This window comes from Pezoporus wallicus, unplaced genomic scaffold, assembly GCF_028554395.1.
Source record: "Pezoporus wallicus isolate ANWC-B61680 ecotype Strahan unplaced genomic scaffold, APGP_CSIRO_Pwel_v1 contig_9449, whole genome shotgun sequence".
NCBI classification, from domain to species: domain Eukaryota; kingdom Metazoa; phylum Chordata; class Aves; order Psittaciformes; family Psittacidae; genus Pezoporus; species Pezoporus wallicus.
This window is the reverse complement of record NW_026641531.1, coordinates 572836-590558: the sequence shown is the minus strand read 5'-3', so window position 1 is coordinate 590558 and position 17723 is coordinate 572836. Positions and strand designations below refer to the sequence as shown.

The following is a 17723-nucleotide window of genomic DNA, read 5'->3' as shown; positions in this document are numbered from 1 at the left end:
CAAAAGCTTTGTGTCCTTGAGCATGTGTAGTCTTCAAACCATGACTGTAATAGAAAGAATTTGCGGTTTCAGTAAAGACACCTTGGCTCGATAGCTTCTGGTGCATCAGAACATTCCTTAGATAGTGATAACAGTGTTGTGACTTTGGATGATTGCTGCTGAAAGAAGGTCTTTACACAGATTCTAATGGTAGTTTTGTATTTCAGAAAACTATCAGGCATTATGTCTTATTTGAGTACCCTTTTGATCTAGAGATAAGAGGGGTGTGTGTATATATATGTAAACTATACATATATATGTAAAATTAACTTCCCATTCTCTGTGGGAGAGAAAGCGTCCCTGAATATTACTTAGGGATACATCTCAGTGCAAATGTATTTTGTTCCACAGAGAGCAGTAGTGCAGCCTACTGACAAATTCAGTGTTAAAAGTGTTGGTTTTCCTCTCCAAATTTAGTGTTATGGATATTAAATAGCCCTTAAGAATGATCTTTATTAACAGATGATTTTAACGTTTCGGGATTATTTTTGTGTACACAAACACATGAATGCTCATGATGCATGCAGAGCAAACCCGCAGAATACTGCTTATTGTATGAATTATGAGCTGGCCTTTGTATTTGCCTGGTCTTGGAAAGAATTGGGAATGTTTTTCCTCATGAAATCGCTGACCTATAAAGTTGTCTGGGCTAATGTTAAGCAAGCACACTTGATCTTCGATAAGGATGTGTAAATTTCTGTTTCTAAAGGATATTTAGGGTGCATATGACTTTTAGCAGGAATAATTGGGAAGCTAACAAGTAAGTGAGAGTCTTCATAGCCTTGCCATAATTAAAAACAAAGGGGCACTGCAGAGGAACATTAGGGTTTTAATGTGCTGTGTCAGGTTTGATCACAGGTGACCTAATGTCAGCTGTGTATTTTCTTCTTGCAACCTAAACTTTAGACTAAACTATATTCAGAAGAATGTGAGCTCTCTTAGTGTTTGTGACATCTGCCTAGGAAGACCTATGCCAGTATAGTTGCAGAAAATACAACCAAATCACCTTTTTTCTTCAATAGACTTTTCAGAAGATTTTCCAGCTTGAAGCTGCTGTGGCTGGTAGCTTCAGACTAAAGCTTTTAAACAAGATATTTCCTATGTTTAATTACCTACAGGCTTGCTTGCAATAGGGAAGAAAGCTTTATCACAAACATGCATAGGACGTGCTGTGCTGAATTGCATCTGCACATAGATTGCTCATGTACATTTTAAGAAAACAGCTTCTGATATCAAGATTGTACTTGCCCGTGTAAAAGCTGATGGGTTGATGTAATAGACACCTGTGGATGGCCCATTGCTTTCTCAGGAATCCACCCCACATCATGTTATGCCAAGATGAAGACAGATCGGAGTGGTTGAAGAGACAAATACTTTACAAAATCTGACTTGTTTTTTTGCTCAAGGGGCTTGGTTTTGTGTGTTTGGGTTAGTTTTTTCTCCCTACAACTTCTGCCTGTGCAGTTCCCTCCCTCCCGTCCAACAGTGTTGGAGGAACTTACATGCTGACTTCTTGGAGCCAGGTAGGAAGGGATAAGGGACTACATGCAGAAATCCAGAAGCTTCTGATTTATCATGCTGTCTCCTAAAAACTTGCTTAGTTCAGTTTAAACTTTTAGAATGTTCAAAATCAGTTCATATTTAATATATTGCAGCTAGGGCATCATTTGTGGCATGTTGTTCTGAACTCAAAAAGCCATTGGAACACTCAAATTTTGAATAGGAAATTGCATTGGACTTTCCCAGAAGCTCAACAGAGCATGGCGACCATGTGCTCAAAGCACTGCTAGCACATGTATCCTCATTTAAGCATTCTTAAGGGTTATTCTGGCCTTTCTCCTTGCTTTTGTCAGGTATCACCTGTTTGGGAAGCTGAAGAGCATGCTCTTCAGGCATAAAAGTTTGACAGGGATATATATGTATGGAAGCCTTGCTGTTTGACATGTTAAAAGGAAAATTCTTTTACTATGTTAAAATCATGCCCACTTTTCTTGGAAGATCTTCGGTGGGTCTGAAACTGTTACTTCCCTTGGGATCAGCATGGTGCTGCTTGCTATGAGCATTTGTCAAAATGCTAAACATGTGGAAAGGTTAAGAATGTGATCAGTGCTGGTAGCAGTAGGTTTGGACGCTTTAGCTGCCTGACTGTCCAGATTGAACAAGTTCAAGTCAGCAGATGAAGGGGCTACAGAATTCGCTCTGACCCCTAGTGTCTCCTGGATTCCCTTCCACATCTGAACATCAGCATTACTTGAGATGCATAGGTAGTGAAACTGAGAGCTGCCTTCTAGTGGTTGTGTCAAGCAAAAGAGAAATCCTGCTTCAATTTCATGGTTCTTGTGTTATAGATAGAAGAATAGTTATATATAATCGTTATATAATAATATTAGATAGTGGAAGTTATAGTTGCAAATTTAGTTTCAAATCTTTATGGGCTATTAAGTAGAGCTATACATGATTTGACGTTTTCTTTTTAAAGCCAATAGTGAAATGGGTCTAAATTCAAATGGACAGCTTTTACTTCTCATGCTCTCCAAACCTTGAGGGCTTAAATTTGCGTGGAAGATGCCAGAAGTATAGAATTCCTGGCATAAGTGTGTGTACAACTTGGATGAGCTGTTGTCCCTAAGCACACTGCTGCTGTATTAAGAATTTAGATTTAGTCCCACATGATGGCATTTCAGGAAAGAACGTTGGCTCTTGCAGGCTACCAGTGCAGCAGCAACTAATCATGTACTGGGGTTCATAGAGACAAAATGCAGGAAGAAGCTGTGCTTTATTTACTGAAACTGCCCACGGCTGCTGAGTGTGAGCCCAGTTACTGTCACAGACTGCCTGGTAGCTCAGAGTGGTCACACTCCAAGCAGCAGTTATTTCTTCTCTCTGTTTCCTCTTGTATTCTTCAGCAGTTTACTTCGGTGGTGCACTAAGATTTATTGATTCATTTATTTTTACATCAATATAGTGTGTGTATATAGGTAGATAGATGTATGTGGAAGAATAAATATGCCTATATTTAGACTACTGAAGCCCATGTTTCTTGGTGATAGAAAACAAGGTGCTTCATAGTGCATCCAGCAGTATATTAATATCATTAAAGCTGTCCTAAAATTAATGCTCTCATATGGTGTTAGAAAGATCCCTTAATGCATAAAAAGGCCTCCTAATGTAAGATGGGCTTCAGAAAAAATGTTCTAAACTGTTTTCTATTTGCAAGATGTTAACACAGCAAGCAGAAAAAAATTCCAAGGTGTTTTTGTGTCTAAACCAGCATTATGTTGTCCAGGAGAACTACCAACTTCTGAGAACTCCTGAAGCATTAAAAGTTATTATTTGTTTTATATATATATTTATATATTGTTATTTTCATATTAATTCTAATCTATGTAATTAGGTTATAATTTTGTTATTGTATTTGGTCACTTGAGCATTTGCCTTATGCGGGTATTGTCGTGGTTTAAACGCAGTCAGGTAACTTGTTCACTCACTCCCAGTGAGTGGTGCCGAGCTGACAACAATCGAGGTCCGTGTGTGTCCCCCCCCCGCACCGGGGCTCTCCCCTTCCCCGCTCCCGGAGGAACGGGGAGGAGGATCGAGAGAGTGCAACTCCTACGGGTTGAGACAAGAACAGTCCAGCAACAAATCACCACCGCTACTATCAGCTAAAACAATGATAAGGGAAAATAACAAGGGAAGAGAATACGATACCACCGGCCAAGAAAACGAGTTCCACCCGGAAGCCCGTGTCCTTCCGGGTAACTCCCAGTTACCCCTCACCCCGGCCATGATGTGCTGTGGTATGGAATACCTCCCCGGCTAGCCCGGGTCAGGCGCCCCGTCTCTGCTTCCTCCCGGCTTCCCCTCCTCCCTGGCAGAGCATGAGCCTCACAAAGTCCTTGGTCAGGGTAAACATCACTTAGCAACAACCGAAAACATCGGCTTCACCAACACTGTTCCCAGGCTGGAAGTCAAAACACAGCACTGCACCAGTTAACACAAAGGAAAAACATGACTGCTACTGCTGAACCCAGGACAGGTATTTACATTGCTCCTTTAGTACCTTGCGGATTATACATCCGAGTTCCTGCTTAGTTTCTGCTTTAGGCAGTTTGTATTACAGCGAAAGTACTGGTTCACTGATAGCCCACTTTCCTTCAGTAGCAGCAAAGCACATGTTAAGCATTTGTTTTACATCAGCCAAGCATGTGAAGTTAGCCTGGAAATGCATGTGAATTATTCCTACATGGCAGAAACCTGCTATCCCTTTTGATACAGTCTGTTCATGTGCCACCCACACATACCAAATCATGCCATGCCCTGCTTAGAGCAGGGGGTTGGATTAGATGACTTCCAGAAATGCCTTTCAGCCCAAATTATCCTATGATTTTTGATACACGTGACCATAGCATAAGGGATAACAGTGATAGTGATCCATGGCAGAAGGATCAAGGGTATGAAATGAATTCCAGTATAGGAAAAACGTAACAATGAGGAAGAAGGGTTGTAGAGACAGGACCAGCTTTTCACTCTGCTGCCACCTTTCCACATTGTAGAAACTGAGGTCAAGTAAAACAACTTGGCTATAAAATTGAAACTGCACTTTAGAAGTTGCATTAAGCTAGCCACTAAGAGTAGACTGCTGCCAGAGAGGGGGTCCTGCCCTTAGCTATCCATTCCTGCCTCCCCTTGGTGGTGGAGTTGGTGCTCGTGAATTGAAGTTGGTGATCATGAATTGATCTGGCATGGAGCTTGTAAGCTGCTGCATGGTTGTGTGGTCACTGGTGCCAGTGCAGTTGAGAAGGTGACAGTGTGCTGCTAGAGGCAGGAAGACGCTACTGCAGGCACAGCTGCTTGTAAGCTGGTGCAGGCTGTGCCAGCAGTTTTGTTGCTTTGAGCGTTCATGTACCTCACAGTGGTGCTGTGCTCAGAAAGAAGTGAGAGAAGCTTACAATGTGTTAGGTCCTGGCTGCAAGGGGTCCTCCTGCCTCGCAATTCAGGTGGTTTCTCATGGGGAGCGGAGGAAGCAGAGCAGGAAGCAGTGCTTCACTTTCTTCTCAGCCCTTCCTGCCCCTTTCTGTAGAGGGGCACCTAATGTTGTGTTCATCTACTTTTCTAAGTTTTGGGCCAGCCAAATGCCATTGGGGCTGTTGTTTCCCCAGCTGTTTAGATTTCTTTGGTACGCCTCACAACAGAGGTGAACAAATGAATGGCTTCCTAAATTTACATAGTTACGTGCAAGAAAATTACAGTTCCTGAAATTTTATGGTTGATTCTCCAGTTCTCCATGATGCAGTGTTGTTTATGCAGGGAAAAATGTTCTCAACATTATGTGCAGCAGTGCATCTTACCTATATCGAGGATAATAGTTCTAAGACCTGTGATTTTATCTACCACCTCACTTTTTGATTAAGCTGCTTTCTGCCTGCTAAAAGACTTCCTGATGTTTCAGACGCCCAGGAAGTTTCAAACAGGTGTAGAGTCTTGACACTGGTGAGAAAAGTGATTGTTACAGAAAGCTTCTGGCAACATAAAACTATCACATCTCTTGAGTATATTCAGAAGAAATGTGTTGCTGATACACCAGTTCTTTTGGTGTCACCTCCTTTATTTTTGAGTGAAGGATGGCTGTCTGGAATGATGCAGAAACAGCAAATGCGATATGATGGAGAGAACATCATAATTCTTGTAGTGCAGGCTGGTATGTCAGTTTGTGGCCTCTGAATATGTAACATTCTTATTAACCAGCAGTATTGAATTCTGCTGGAGAAAGGAAAAGCATTGAAGCTTTCAGGTAGCATGAGGGCAACATCTGCTTGTCACTGCTTGGAAAGGAGTTCTTAACCCTGGAGAGGCTCAATTTTCACTTGCAGTAGGGTAAAATGAGAGCATTTAGACTTGGCAGTAGCAAGATTTAGACGTAGAATATTTTGGAGTGACTAGATTTTTCTTGGATACCTTCATTTATTGTGTATGTTAAGAAACAGAGTATGCAAACACTAAAGAGTGTTGTAGAAGCATTGTTGTTCCAGGATGATATAATCTGTACTGAACCCTGGCTGAGGTCACATTGCCTGAGTCCCCTTCCTTTATGGAGTGGGGGTTGCAGCTCTAAGTGTAACTACTAGTAGTGCTGAAGGGCAGGCATACAGAAATGGCTGTCTTGCATGCTGCCTTCTACAAGTGGCAGTGTACAAACTCCCTCCCTTTGGTATCTGGAAGAGAAGCCCATAAATGGATGTGTAATTTTTGCAAGCTTCACCTAGGCTATCATTCTGCAAATGATAAGGCATTGACCATCTTGCAGATGTATTCCACAGCTCTTTGTTTTTCTGGTATAGCCATGCAAAGAGATAACCATGGACGTTAGGAAATGCGGTGTTTTATGGTCTTGGCCTTAATTAGGAATCTGAGGCTGCCTGGAGAAAGTTAACAGCTATGGAAATCCACTTCATTAATGTGGTGATTGAGAAGCAGGCTTTGTTTCTTTATTTCTGCAGAACTAATTGATGTTCTGGAGAGCACTAGAGTGAAGGAAAGATGTTCCATATTTTGCAGTTAACTTAACACAGTCAATGTAATGCTGAAAGCTGGAAACAAAAACCAGTGGTAGTAACAGATTGTACCTCAACCTGATACAGGATGCAGCAGGCCGGGCAAGCAGACTGCTTGGGCTCTAGCCGAAAGTTGGCTGGTTTCTATGCCTTGTACAATGTTTGTCTTGCTTCTAGTGCCTCACTGGAGTGTGCTGTAAAAGGATTCAGGATGTGGAAAATCAGACTGTTCCTCTTTGGTTTTTTGAAGACATGGTTCTTTAACCTAGGAAACTGGAATGGACCATCTTGTCTCAAGGAATATGACCGTTTGATTAATCTCTAGTGATTTGTGGCTGAGTCACCTATGCCTGGAATGGATGATGCAGGTTATTCTTTTGCTCATGGCTTTTTTCACTTGACACTAGGAGATGAATGGGAACCATCTTTAACTTGCCATGTCCTTGGTTTCCCATTCTGGGGATTTTATTACAATGACCACAGAGAAAAAGTGGGCACTTAGAGCAGTGTTCCAGTGTGTACCGATTTTAATGTTGTATGCTGAAAGTTCAGTGCCAGCCTGTGAAGAAAATTCAGAGTGTATTGGTTTGTGCTTTGGTTTTAATAAATGTTTCCATATTTTCTTTTTTATAGCTTCTTCAGCAGCTGAAGCGATTAATATGTGACCTCTGCAGACTATATAATCTTCCTCAGCATCCAGATGTTGAGATGTTAGATCAGCCATTGCCAGCAGGACAGGTAAAAAACAGCTATGGGTACCTCCTTATTGCAGTGAAGGAGGAGTTTTTCAATTCCAAGAAACAAGATGGTGGGAATGATTAAACCTTTTGTAAGCTAGAACTGAGATAGGAAGCGCTGTTGCTTTATGGTGTCCCCAGTCTGAATGTTGTTTGCAAATCCATGTAATAATGGTGTGATAATATTACACAATTTACTTTGCAGTTTCTGTATGATGGAAAGGTGTGTATGTGATACCAGTGCTGTCAGTTTAATTCCCTCATAAATACTGCTCAAGCCAGTCACTGTGCATTCCTGGTGCTTCCCAGATTTTTCCAAGGTGTAAATGTGATTAAACACTGTTTACTTTTTCTTGAAGGGTGTATGGTTTTCAGTGTGCACTTGAATAAGCTATGGATGTTTTTCTTCCTCTTCAATCCCTTGCAGAGACATGGGGTATCAAGACCATGTGCTACTTTGGGTAGGGAGTATCTGAAGTGCCTTGTTCACTTTTTGTGCACTTGACAAATTAAGAGTTGTGAAGGGCTGTGAAATGTTCTAGTTAACTAAAATGTTTTGTATTGTGCTGAAAACAGACCTTGTAACCGACAGTTTCTATTCCTTTTTGTATTTTTTAGTAAGTTTACAGTATTTTGGTTTGCTTATACATGATAGGATGACGTGATTTCTCAAAACTCATGTAGTGTAACAGATGTTTTTCCTGTGGTGAGAATACTATAGTAATGACAAATAACTTGCTTAATTTTGGTCATGTGTCAAATTGTAACCTTATGGGACTTCTCCCTGAGCCACCCACAGAGCAGTGCAACTATAAGGCAATAGGCCTGTAATGTTAGGAAGTAGCTTCCTTGGAGAGCCTTGCTTATGCTCTGAAAATCAAAACCAAACTCATGGCAGGTTTCTTAGCCATGAAAGTTGGATAATTTGCAAGTTCAATAAGAATCACCTTAATAAATCAGACCAAAGATCCCTCTAGTCCTCTGCATTGTTTACAGCAGTGAGATTTCTTCTTTGCCAAAGGAAGAGTAAGCAGAGGATAAGCGTATCAAAATGAATGGTTCTGAGAATTCCTGCAGCTCAAACTTCCTGAACTTGAAGTGGCATCCTGAAATGGAAAGCAATGAAAAAAGAACTCAACGTGTTGCTTTGGTATTCAGTCAAATAATGGAGAAACAGTGGCTATAAGGTGATAGTAGTTGTTACATAGGTGTTCTAGGTAGGGAGACAGAAATCCATTAGGTGTTAGAGGTCTAAAGTTCATTGAGTTTTTGATTTTTACAGGTCTGCCATGTAGAGCTGTGACCTGATTTTGTAGATCATGAGTTATAACCTACTTGATCTGTTTACTCTCTTTGTGACTGGCTCAGAACAGGATATCCTTGTCTGAATCCCAAGTTTCCTCTTAGAACTTAACATGCAATTCTTTGTGACATTCTGTTTATCTTTGCTTCATGCAAGAAATCTTTTCACTGTCGTACTCCAGGGAAGCATCTTTGTGTATTTTTCACATTAAACTTCAGTCCTTTGCAGAGCTTGCTAAGTGTAACTTGTGTGTACAGTGCTTTCTCTTTGATAGGAGACTTCTTGAAAGGAAAGAACGTATGCACGATTTATGCAGAAACCTCATTGTTGTGTTACAGAATGGAACAACAGAAGAAGTTACATCAGAGGAGGAGGAGGAAGAAGAAATGGGTGAAGTATGTGTATATATGAGATTGTTGTCCTAATCTAGTAGAATTCTGGCATGTTGCTCTGCAGTGGCTGCCTGTTTGTTAAGCCAAACTGTAATGTGTAATCTCCCTAAAGTTCAACACAAAAGATATTGAAAAATTAGGATGTTTACCTTAATGTCGGCTTTCACTTCCACCACAAACCTAGTGAAATTTTCTTCTTAAACCTAGATCTCAGCTGTGAGGTACTTGGATACAGAGAATTGGACATCTGTTTGTGCTTTAGTCAAACAATGCATAACCTTGTGTGCCAAATCAGTAAGTTTGCGCTGTTAACTCCTATTTCAAGCAGCATATGAACTGGCTCCAGTACAATTGAAAGTGCCTCCCAGATTGAAGCAGACTGGTTAAGAGTAAATCAGTTTGCTGATTCATGAAACAGGTGAGCTAGTTTTTAACTAGAATACCTTGAAGGAAATGGAAAGACATCAGAAACGGCCACACTAAACTTTAAGGGACTTAAGTCACTGTCTGACAACACAGTGCTACTCTTAATGAGCTTTGCACTGTGTGAGAACCACCCCTTTGACCTTACTTCTACAAGTTAGCATAGCTCCAGGATGCTTGCTTTTTAAACCACTGTAATAAATAACCTTATTATAGGAGAACGGTTCTGACTGCTTCACACTTAGGTTTTCAATGAAGGTGTGTAGTAAGAATGAATAACTAATTTTCTGAATAAAAGGTCTTCCTTTAGAAAAGATCTAAATGTTACCTGTGTTCTGGAATTAATTTGAAGCAGTCTGTCTTACACCATGTTTAGCCTGATCCAGATTGCATGTATTGGAGCCAGAGTTTCTTTAAAGGTAGTATGTTTGCTGTCCTGTCTGTCATTATTTATAAGCTGTCAGGTGGCACTGCATGTGGCAATCATATCTTCAACTTGTAATGTAGTCCCATTTCTAAACTGAAAAGCTTTTTACACTTTGTAGAGCTATTGGCATTATTTTGAGAAACATGAGCATTTTAAAGAATACTCGGTGTAAAATCTGTTGCAGTGTTATCATAGGAACCACATGGGTGTGTTTCTTGCTACGCAAGACATCCTTGAGTTTGCATTTATGGCCAGGTTTTCCTGCCATGCGAACAGATGGTGCATAAATAGTAGCCACAGGTGTGGTGGAGCACCGCATATTGGAGCAGATCTGAGAGTTGTGTACTCAGAAGTTGCTGGTGTGGCTGCTGTGGTGTTTCATTTTTCATCTCAAGGCATTTACATCCTTCCCCTCCTCTCCACAAATAGCTCTTGAGTCACCTTAGAGACAGTTGTCTTGAGTACTCCTCTGCAACAGGATAACCCCATCTCAGAATGCAGAGTGGAAGATTTTTCTGAGTCTTAGTCTAGAGCTCAGGACTGTAGTGTTAGCGTGTGTAATCAGAATACTTGACTGCATGAGTTTGTCTTGTATCTTAATTCCAAAATTGCTGCATCTGATTTTCAGCCGAAATTCACCTTGAATGAAGTACATGTAGCTTTCTAATGTTTAACTTTCTTGAGGGGTTGTGCTAGGCCTGCCGGGTACATTAATCATAGTTTGCCAGCAGTGTAATAGAGCTAGGATTCTCATGGAAAAGAGTCTGCTTTTAGAAACACCTTGGAGACACTCTAGCGTTGGGTACTTTTGGATTCTCAAGCCCTGTTCAAAATGCCTTCCTATTTTCTACCTACATTAATGGGCTAATTCACTGTATTTTTAGCCTCTTGCAGAGGTTTTACTGTGCTTGTTTCAGTGACCAGAAGCATGTTGTGAATTTGAGTCCCACTTGTATTGTGAAGGCTCCTTACACTTCCAGTGAATAATGTTGGCTGGGAGAGTGAAGTTAGTGCAAAATAGAAATGGCATCCAACAGTCACTGATACATAGTGCTGTGCAGTATGTGGCTGTATCCCCAAATGTCCCTGGGGGAGCTTCATTGAACCAAAAGCATAGTTAAGCTATTTACAATGAATTTTCCTTTATTCTGTATCCTGTAGGACATTGAAGATCTGGATCATTACGATATGAAGGAGGAGGAGCCAGTTGATGGGAAGAAATCTGAGGATGAAGGCATTGAAAAAGAGAACCTTGCAATCTTAGAAAAAATCAGAAAAAATCAAAGGCAAGATCACTTAAATGTGAGTTACTGATTTTTATGGCTTTTCTTTGCGATACTGCTGGCTTTGAAATAGGAATGGTTTTCAGCAAATAAAGCCTATTGCTATACACTAAGACATACATTAACCTGTAGCTGACTTCCAGCATAAATAGGACAAATATCTCAAGTTATGGGACCTAAATAGCTCTTTTTGGAGAAGTTTGAATAGGCCAGCTAAGATTCCAAGGTCATTTAGTAAATGGACTTATCTTTCATCAAAATCTTTGGTACAGGAAGTTAGTTGTCAATCCAGATCCCACAGAGGCACAAAAGCTACCTCAAAGCACTCTCATTCAGCCTAGGAGAATGCTATCTTAATTTATTTTGTCAAACTGGGTTGAGTTATTCTTGGCCTTTTGGATGAGGAAGCATCTTTTAGCTTTTCCCCAGAGTCAACTCCTACGTAAATCCAGGTTTCACACTTGTTAACAATATTTAACTGCCTGTCTGATTTCCAGAGATACCTATTTGACTGTCCTTTTCTCTTTGCTCAATGCCTTTGTTATCAACAGTAGTCCTCCTTGCAGAAACAGCAGAAAGCATCTAGGTTGTAAGCATGACTTTTGTTGCTAAGCCCTTAGTAAAATAACGAATAAAGCCATAAATAAAATTGACTGCATTAAAAGTCATAGGTGACTTAATGTAATTAGTTAAACCCAGGAGTTTGTGCTTTAAATCCATTTTATGTATGAGTTTGGTTTTCAGTAATATCTATGCCACGTGGAAATTATTGAAGGATGGGTTTGGGTTGTTTTTGTTTTTTGGCAGACATAAAGCCAGGGGCCTTCAGCACCTCTGTAGCTTCATCATCACAGTTTTCTGAGTTATCCTCCTAGCAGGTAGTTGTAAAAAACCTGTTTGCTCTCTAGAGGTTTAGCAGTGTTTTGTCACAAGTGCCAAGTTCCAAAGAAGCTGCTGCTTCTCAAAGGTGCATGTAGGAGGGAATGATGATGTCCTACAACCCAAATTTTATTAAGCCTGGCTTCCAGAGAAATCCAGGCCCTTTCACAGAGGCTTCACATGTGTAATGCTGAAATTTCAATACTGCTGGTCACGACCAGTTTCAGGCCAAGGTAAGGGGTCTGTGTTTTTCATAAGACACCTCTACAGAAAGAAGGTGCCTGAACTGCTGCCTTCTACTGCGTGACCTTTGTAAGTTGTTACATGCTTCTTGGCAAGTCTGTAGATGTGCAGATCATGTCCAGACACAAGATGAGCTATTTCTCATTAAACCGATAGTTGAAGATGTGAGCAGTAGTTAGGTACAGAGGAGGGAACTGCAACTAATTAGGGAAGGAGTAAGGTTCAGGGTTGATATGTAGGAAAGACCTAGAATTTTGGCCAAGGAGCCAGCTTTTCCTAGTTCTTACATTTGACTGTGGGTTGTTTTTGTTAGCAACTATTTTCTAAAAAGCCTAAATTGCTAGATTCAAGAGGATTGCTGTTGTAAACCTCTTTTGATTTGTAGCAGGAGCTCTATACATTTGAAGTGCTTAGTGCTAGTTGAGCCAATCTTGTAGTGCTGGATGTGCTCCTGAGATATCTGGTTATCACAAGAGTTTGGTTAGCAGGGTCTTGACTATTTGTTGCAATGAATTACTGGCCCTAAATAACTTTTGTTCAGGAAAAAATAACCTTTTTCCTTTTAGTTACTGACACTTTAATGTGGAGAAGGGTTTTAGTTTGTAGCCATCTGCTTTACAAAGGAAATAAAATAGAAATCCTTCAAAGTTCTTCAGCTACTGTCCCAGTGCTGTTCAGGTATGATTTGAGTGCAAACCTCTCAAAAATACCTTAGACTTCTGTTCTGCTAAAACAGGCAGTATGAAATAGTTTACTAGAGGAGACTGCTTTCAGAATTCAGTAGTTTCCTACCAGGTTGTCTGAAGGAAAGTGTACAGTAATGATCACCCTTCAAAAGAAACAAACCCCAAACCAACACAGTGACAATAAAAGAAACCCCAAACCAAATTAAACCCAAACTTGGTCAGCATTTCAGTGCTTAAAAACAGGTAAACATAAGGTGCCAAACTGCATTTGCTGTATAGTCAAGTCTTAAAACAGACAGTGATCACTTCCTGGTTTTGCTTAAACTTTAACATTCACAGTTGCAGAAGATGCATATTGAGATTCTCTGTATTTCTGTACTTATAACTCGGACCTTATGGTAACAACTCTTTAATTGTCAAAGCAAATAAATCCTCTTGCAGCCTGAAAGGCATGGGTTACCATCATCTAAGACTGGTAGAACTGGGAAAGGGTTTTTGTAGTTTTGGTGGTTTTGCTTGATGTGGAAAGCCTCCTAAACCTGCAGATTTCCTTTTGTTATCTGTTGGGTTTTTTTTTCCCTATTTGGCAAATACTGCCTTTCCTTTTGCTTTTTCCCCTCCACATCTAGTGGAGCTGAAATGAACACTGCTGCTTTTCTGTTTGACAACAGCAGATTCAACTTACATAATAGCTGTTTCTCATGCCAAGGCACTCTCGTTGACGCTGGTACATAAACAAGGTCAGCTGAGTACAGGGAACAGGGTATTCAACTGCTGCTGAGGAACTGTGGCATTTTTGTGGGTCACCAGAAATAGCTGCACTGCTTAAGGAATTTCTCAAAGGACTTGTGAGCATTTACTTTTAAGTGCTTGAGAACTGCAAGCTGGAGCTGCACTACTGACCTAGGAAAGAGCTAACCTAGTAGCACTTAAATGCCCCTTTATGCTGCCAAAACATGGGACTTTGAATAGAACATTTTAAAGGTGCTCTAAGAAAGTATCCTAACAGAGCAAACCTTATATCCGTACAGCCCTTCACGGTGAGTTTTCTTAGAGGGCAGTGCGAGTTCCACGAATGTAAATGTAGTGGATAAACATAGTCTGGTTTTCACACAAACTACACCGCTCTTTTGGTATACTTTGTTTCCTCATCAGGGGAAAGTAAACCACACCTGTGTCATTTGTACACTTGATGTTGGAAGAGGGAGCATGAAGCCTAGCACTTTGACTACTGCCCAGTGCAACCAGAAGACTTCTCAGCTTCTTTACATGTTCTTTGGCCCAAATCCATGGGTCCAGAGCCTCTCTCCCCTTGGCTGGAATGCAGGTTGAAGTTACAGATGATGCAGAAAGGCTTTTCCACAGGAAAGGAGTGCATGCAGTCCTGTTCTCTCATAATCCTAACAGGTTAAAGACATTTTTCTGCTGCTCAGGTCTTTTGTTGTAGGAATTTTGAGGGTTTGTGTGTTTTATAGTAGTTAGGAATATGCATCTACTAATTTTGTAAATGAGTTTTCTTCCTTGGCAGTAACTGGAATCCTTCTCTTTCTGGCATCAGGAAATATTTTTGCCTTGTGGTGCAGTATGTAACTTGAGAAAGCATTAATCCTCCTCTTAACATTGTAATAACTTTAAAGAACCACTTGTGTACTGGGAGTAGGAAAAAGAAAGGTCTTTGAACTGGAATCATTAACTTCAAATATTTAACAACTTGCTGCTGCTTGCTTTTCAGAGGTCTCTCCCCACAGTCATTTTAGAGATTAATGCTTCTTTTATTTAGATCATGCTATTGGCTTTTTCCATTTCCTACTGAGGAATTTATGCACTTTCCTCTAAAAGTCTCAAATGTCTCCACTTTCATCTTCAGATTTTATGAGGTCTGAAGTGTCATTTCCATTTTCATTCTAATCCTTGAAGTATGAATCTATCTTCTAGGAATGAACGTACTTCTGCACAAACAGTAAGGATCTTCAGTGGCAATAGAGCAAACTTGTATTCTTTAGCTCTTTTGGGGTCACTTTAGGTTTTATTTTCTTACCTTGGGGGAGACTCCATTTTTTGTGTTTTGTTTTAGCAAGTAATTTTTGGTCATGTGGCTGAGCTATCTGGAATGTATTGTGAGTGAAGCAATTCACTGTTTTGATGCATGACAGTATTTTTCAGAGCAGATAGGAAAAAGGCAGTTCAGTCTTTGGATTTAAAACTGCAGTGAACTGCACCTCCTACAATTCAGTTTAAGGAGCAGACTGTGGCCGTCTTTTGAGAGATGGAAAGGGAAAAGAAAAGGTCCAAAGGAGAAAAGTCGAGGCTGCAGAACCTCCTGTCTCTGGAGATTTAGTGCAGTAGGCAGCTAGGGCAGTGGCGTTGCTGTGCTGCAGTTAGGTGTGCCCTACTGACCTGCGAATGCAGAAGCTCTGTTCTGAAGTCCCAATTGTCTTAGAAGCTGCTTAACTGTTCTGTAAAGTATTTTACTGAAATGCATGTGTTTGCAATAAAATACTAATTAAGGGTAGAAGCACTTCTGAAAAATGTAATGCCTGTACTGACCTGCATCCGAGTTTCACGTTCCTTGCAGTGACAGAAGCATGTCCTTAGTGGACAAGGACAAGCTTGTAGTGATGCATCTGATGAATAGTTTTCATGTCCAACAGTTTTGGCTCTGGGAATTCCTGCACCAGGTGTTTCAGGTACTTGCAACTCTCAGCAGCTGGCATATAGATGTTTACCTCCTGTAGCAGGGATCTCTCCAGCTTATCTTGTCATTGTCCTGGAAGAACACAAGTATGCTTGTACAGGAGAGGATGATCAAGTGAGACTCCTTGTACCTGTTTCATTAGTTAACCAGAAAGAAGTCACCTGGGGCTTCTCTAGCAGCTCTGTTAACTTCTTCAGTTTACAGATCAAATGGCTATGCCTTTCTGCACTTGGAATCAAGCCCAGGTACCTGTCAGATCCTGTGGTTGACCAGTTATTTCTAAGGCAGTTGTGATTTTAATCTTGATTTCTCAAGTGGAGAAATGGGAGCTTTATCTCCCTTGGAGTGGTAAGTTCCACTTTTCCGGAAGGATACTCCATTATCTAGATCTGAATTCAGTCTTCAAAGTTATACTTTGCATATAGTGAGTTCCTGAAAGTTAAGTGTTAATTTTAGTGCTGGTATAGTCAAAACTGAACTCAGTGCTCAACTGTATCACACAATGGTGTGATGCAAGTAATACTCTCTTCTAAACTGTACTTTAACAGTAGTTGTAAAAACAAAAGTGACACCAGAATGGAGAGTTCATGTTTCAAAGCAGTGGTGTTTGGCATTAAGGTTACTATGAGGTATAGGAGTTAATATCTACAGCTTTGTCCAAGGGTACTTAAGAGCACAAAGTAAGCTTCTGTGCTAAACTTGTTAGGTTAAGCTTGCTAGCCTCATTTTCTTGATCATAGATTACTGGTTTGCGCTCATATCAGTTCATCAGAGTAGTGAGTCTAACTACCTGTAATGCTGCTGTAGGAGTGGGCACCCCAACCAGAAACTCTTAGGAAAAAAGGGTGCAAAATACTGTTACAGACTAAATCTACTGAGTCTAGCTTACACACACTGAAATTAACCTTTGTTTTTAAACATCACTTCAGTTTCTCATCAGTTAAAACAGCATACAGGTGTATGTGGTCTGGAGTTTTAAATTACTACAGTAGAGAAGATCCTTAAATTTTCATATGCAAAGGTGAGCTTCCAACTGTACGTACAGAAATTCAATAGCTTAATTTGATGGGAATAAAGGTGCAATGAGGAAACTAGTTTTCTGGAGGATGTCTTTGAGAGTCCAAGTTGGTTTTAAATTGCCTGTATTTAGAGGTTGATATTCTATGAAATATTTAAACCAGTTCCTTCAGTAAGAAATGCAGCAGATGAAGCAAGGATATTGCACAGCCTGCACAGAAGAAAGCTGGAATCTCGACACTTCCCTATGAAGTTTCCTCTGTATTCAACACTTTGAATCTCAACCTTAACACAGTACAGGTCTGAAAAAGCACAGACATTGTACAGAGAATGGTGCTTAACACTGTGTTAAGTGTGCTGCTTCCTTTTCCAGCCAATCTGCAAGTAGTATAAATGGTAGTAATTTGCAGGTAACTTGTATGAATAATCAAGCTGCTTTTTCCCATAAAAATTTATTCACCTGCTGTTAAAGGAAGAGAAATTCTTTCTTTGTCTGATAGTGCTCTATAGGCAGGGACTTGAGTAAACTGAGAAATGACTTCTCTGGAGCCCTGTCTTTGTGTAGCTTTTGTTTAAACAGATTAAAGGAGTTGCCTTTAATTTGCATATTTAATTAGAAAGTTAATTCTTCATACTGGTCTGTTAAGAAAAACTAGTGGAAATTCAGTAATCTGCATAGTTAAATCCAGAGGAATATGAAAATGAGTAGCCTGAAAGAGCAGTCTATAGATTATAGCATGAAGCTAAGCATATTATATGGTGCTACTGAACAGAGAAGACAAAGGAGTATGGGAAGGCTTTAGCATCAAGTAACTAGTACTGATATTTAATCCTTATTAAGAAATAATTTGATCCTACAATTAATAACTTGTAGAATATATAATGTCACTGTTGACTTCAGGCGGTCAGGGGTGATGTTTCACGTATTAAGCAATGGTCATTACTGCATCAGACTTCTCCAGAAATACTTCTCTGGCACTTCTGTCCAAGAAGAATCTGTTTGTAGATAGATGTGCATAGTGTCTGAAAGAAAACTGAAGAACCAAAT

General features: G+C 40.2%; 1 protein-coding gene across 1 annotated transcript in view; it reads left to right on the top strand.

Annotated features, from left to right (window-relative positions):
- Positions 1-17723, top strand: part of UBE2Q2 (ubiquitin conjugating enzyme E2 Q2) — a 47632-nt gene that overhangs the window by 14841 nt on the left and 15068 nt on the right. Inside the window, exons 4-7 of the mRNA XM_057424159.1 lie at positions 7224-7328; positions 8969-9025; positions 9230-9316; positions 11034-11174. Of these exons, the coding sequence (XP_057280142.1) occupies positions 7299-7328; positions 8969-9025; positions 9230-9316; positions 11034-11174 (315 nt within the window). The 5' untranslated portion in view covers positions 7224-7298. The remainder of the gene's footprint in view (positions 1-7223; positions 7329-8968; positions 9026-9229; positions 9317-11033; positions 11175-17723) is intronic.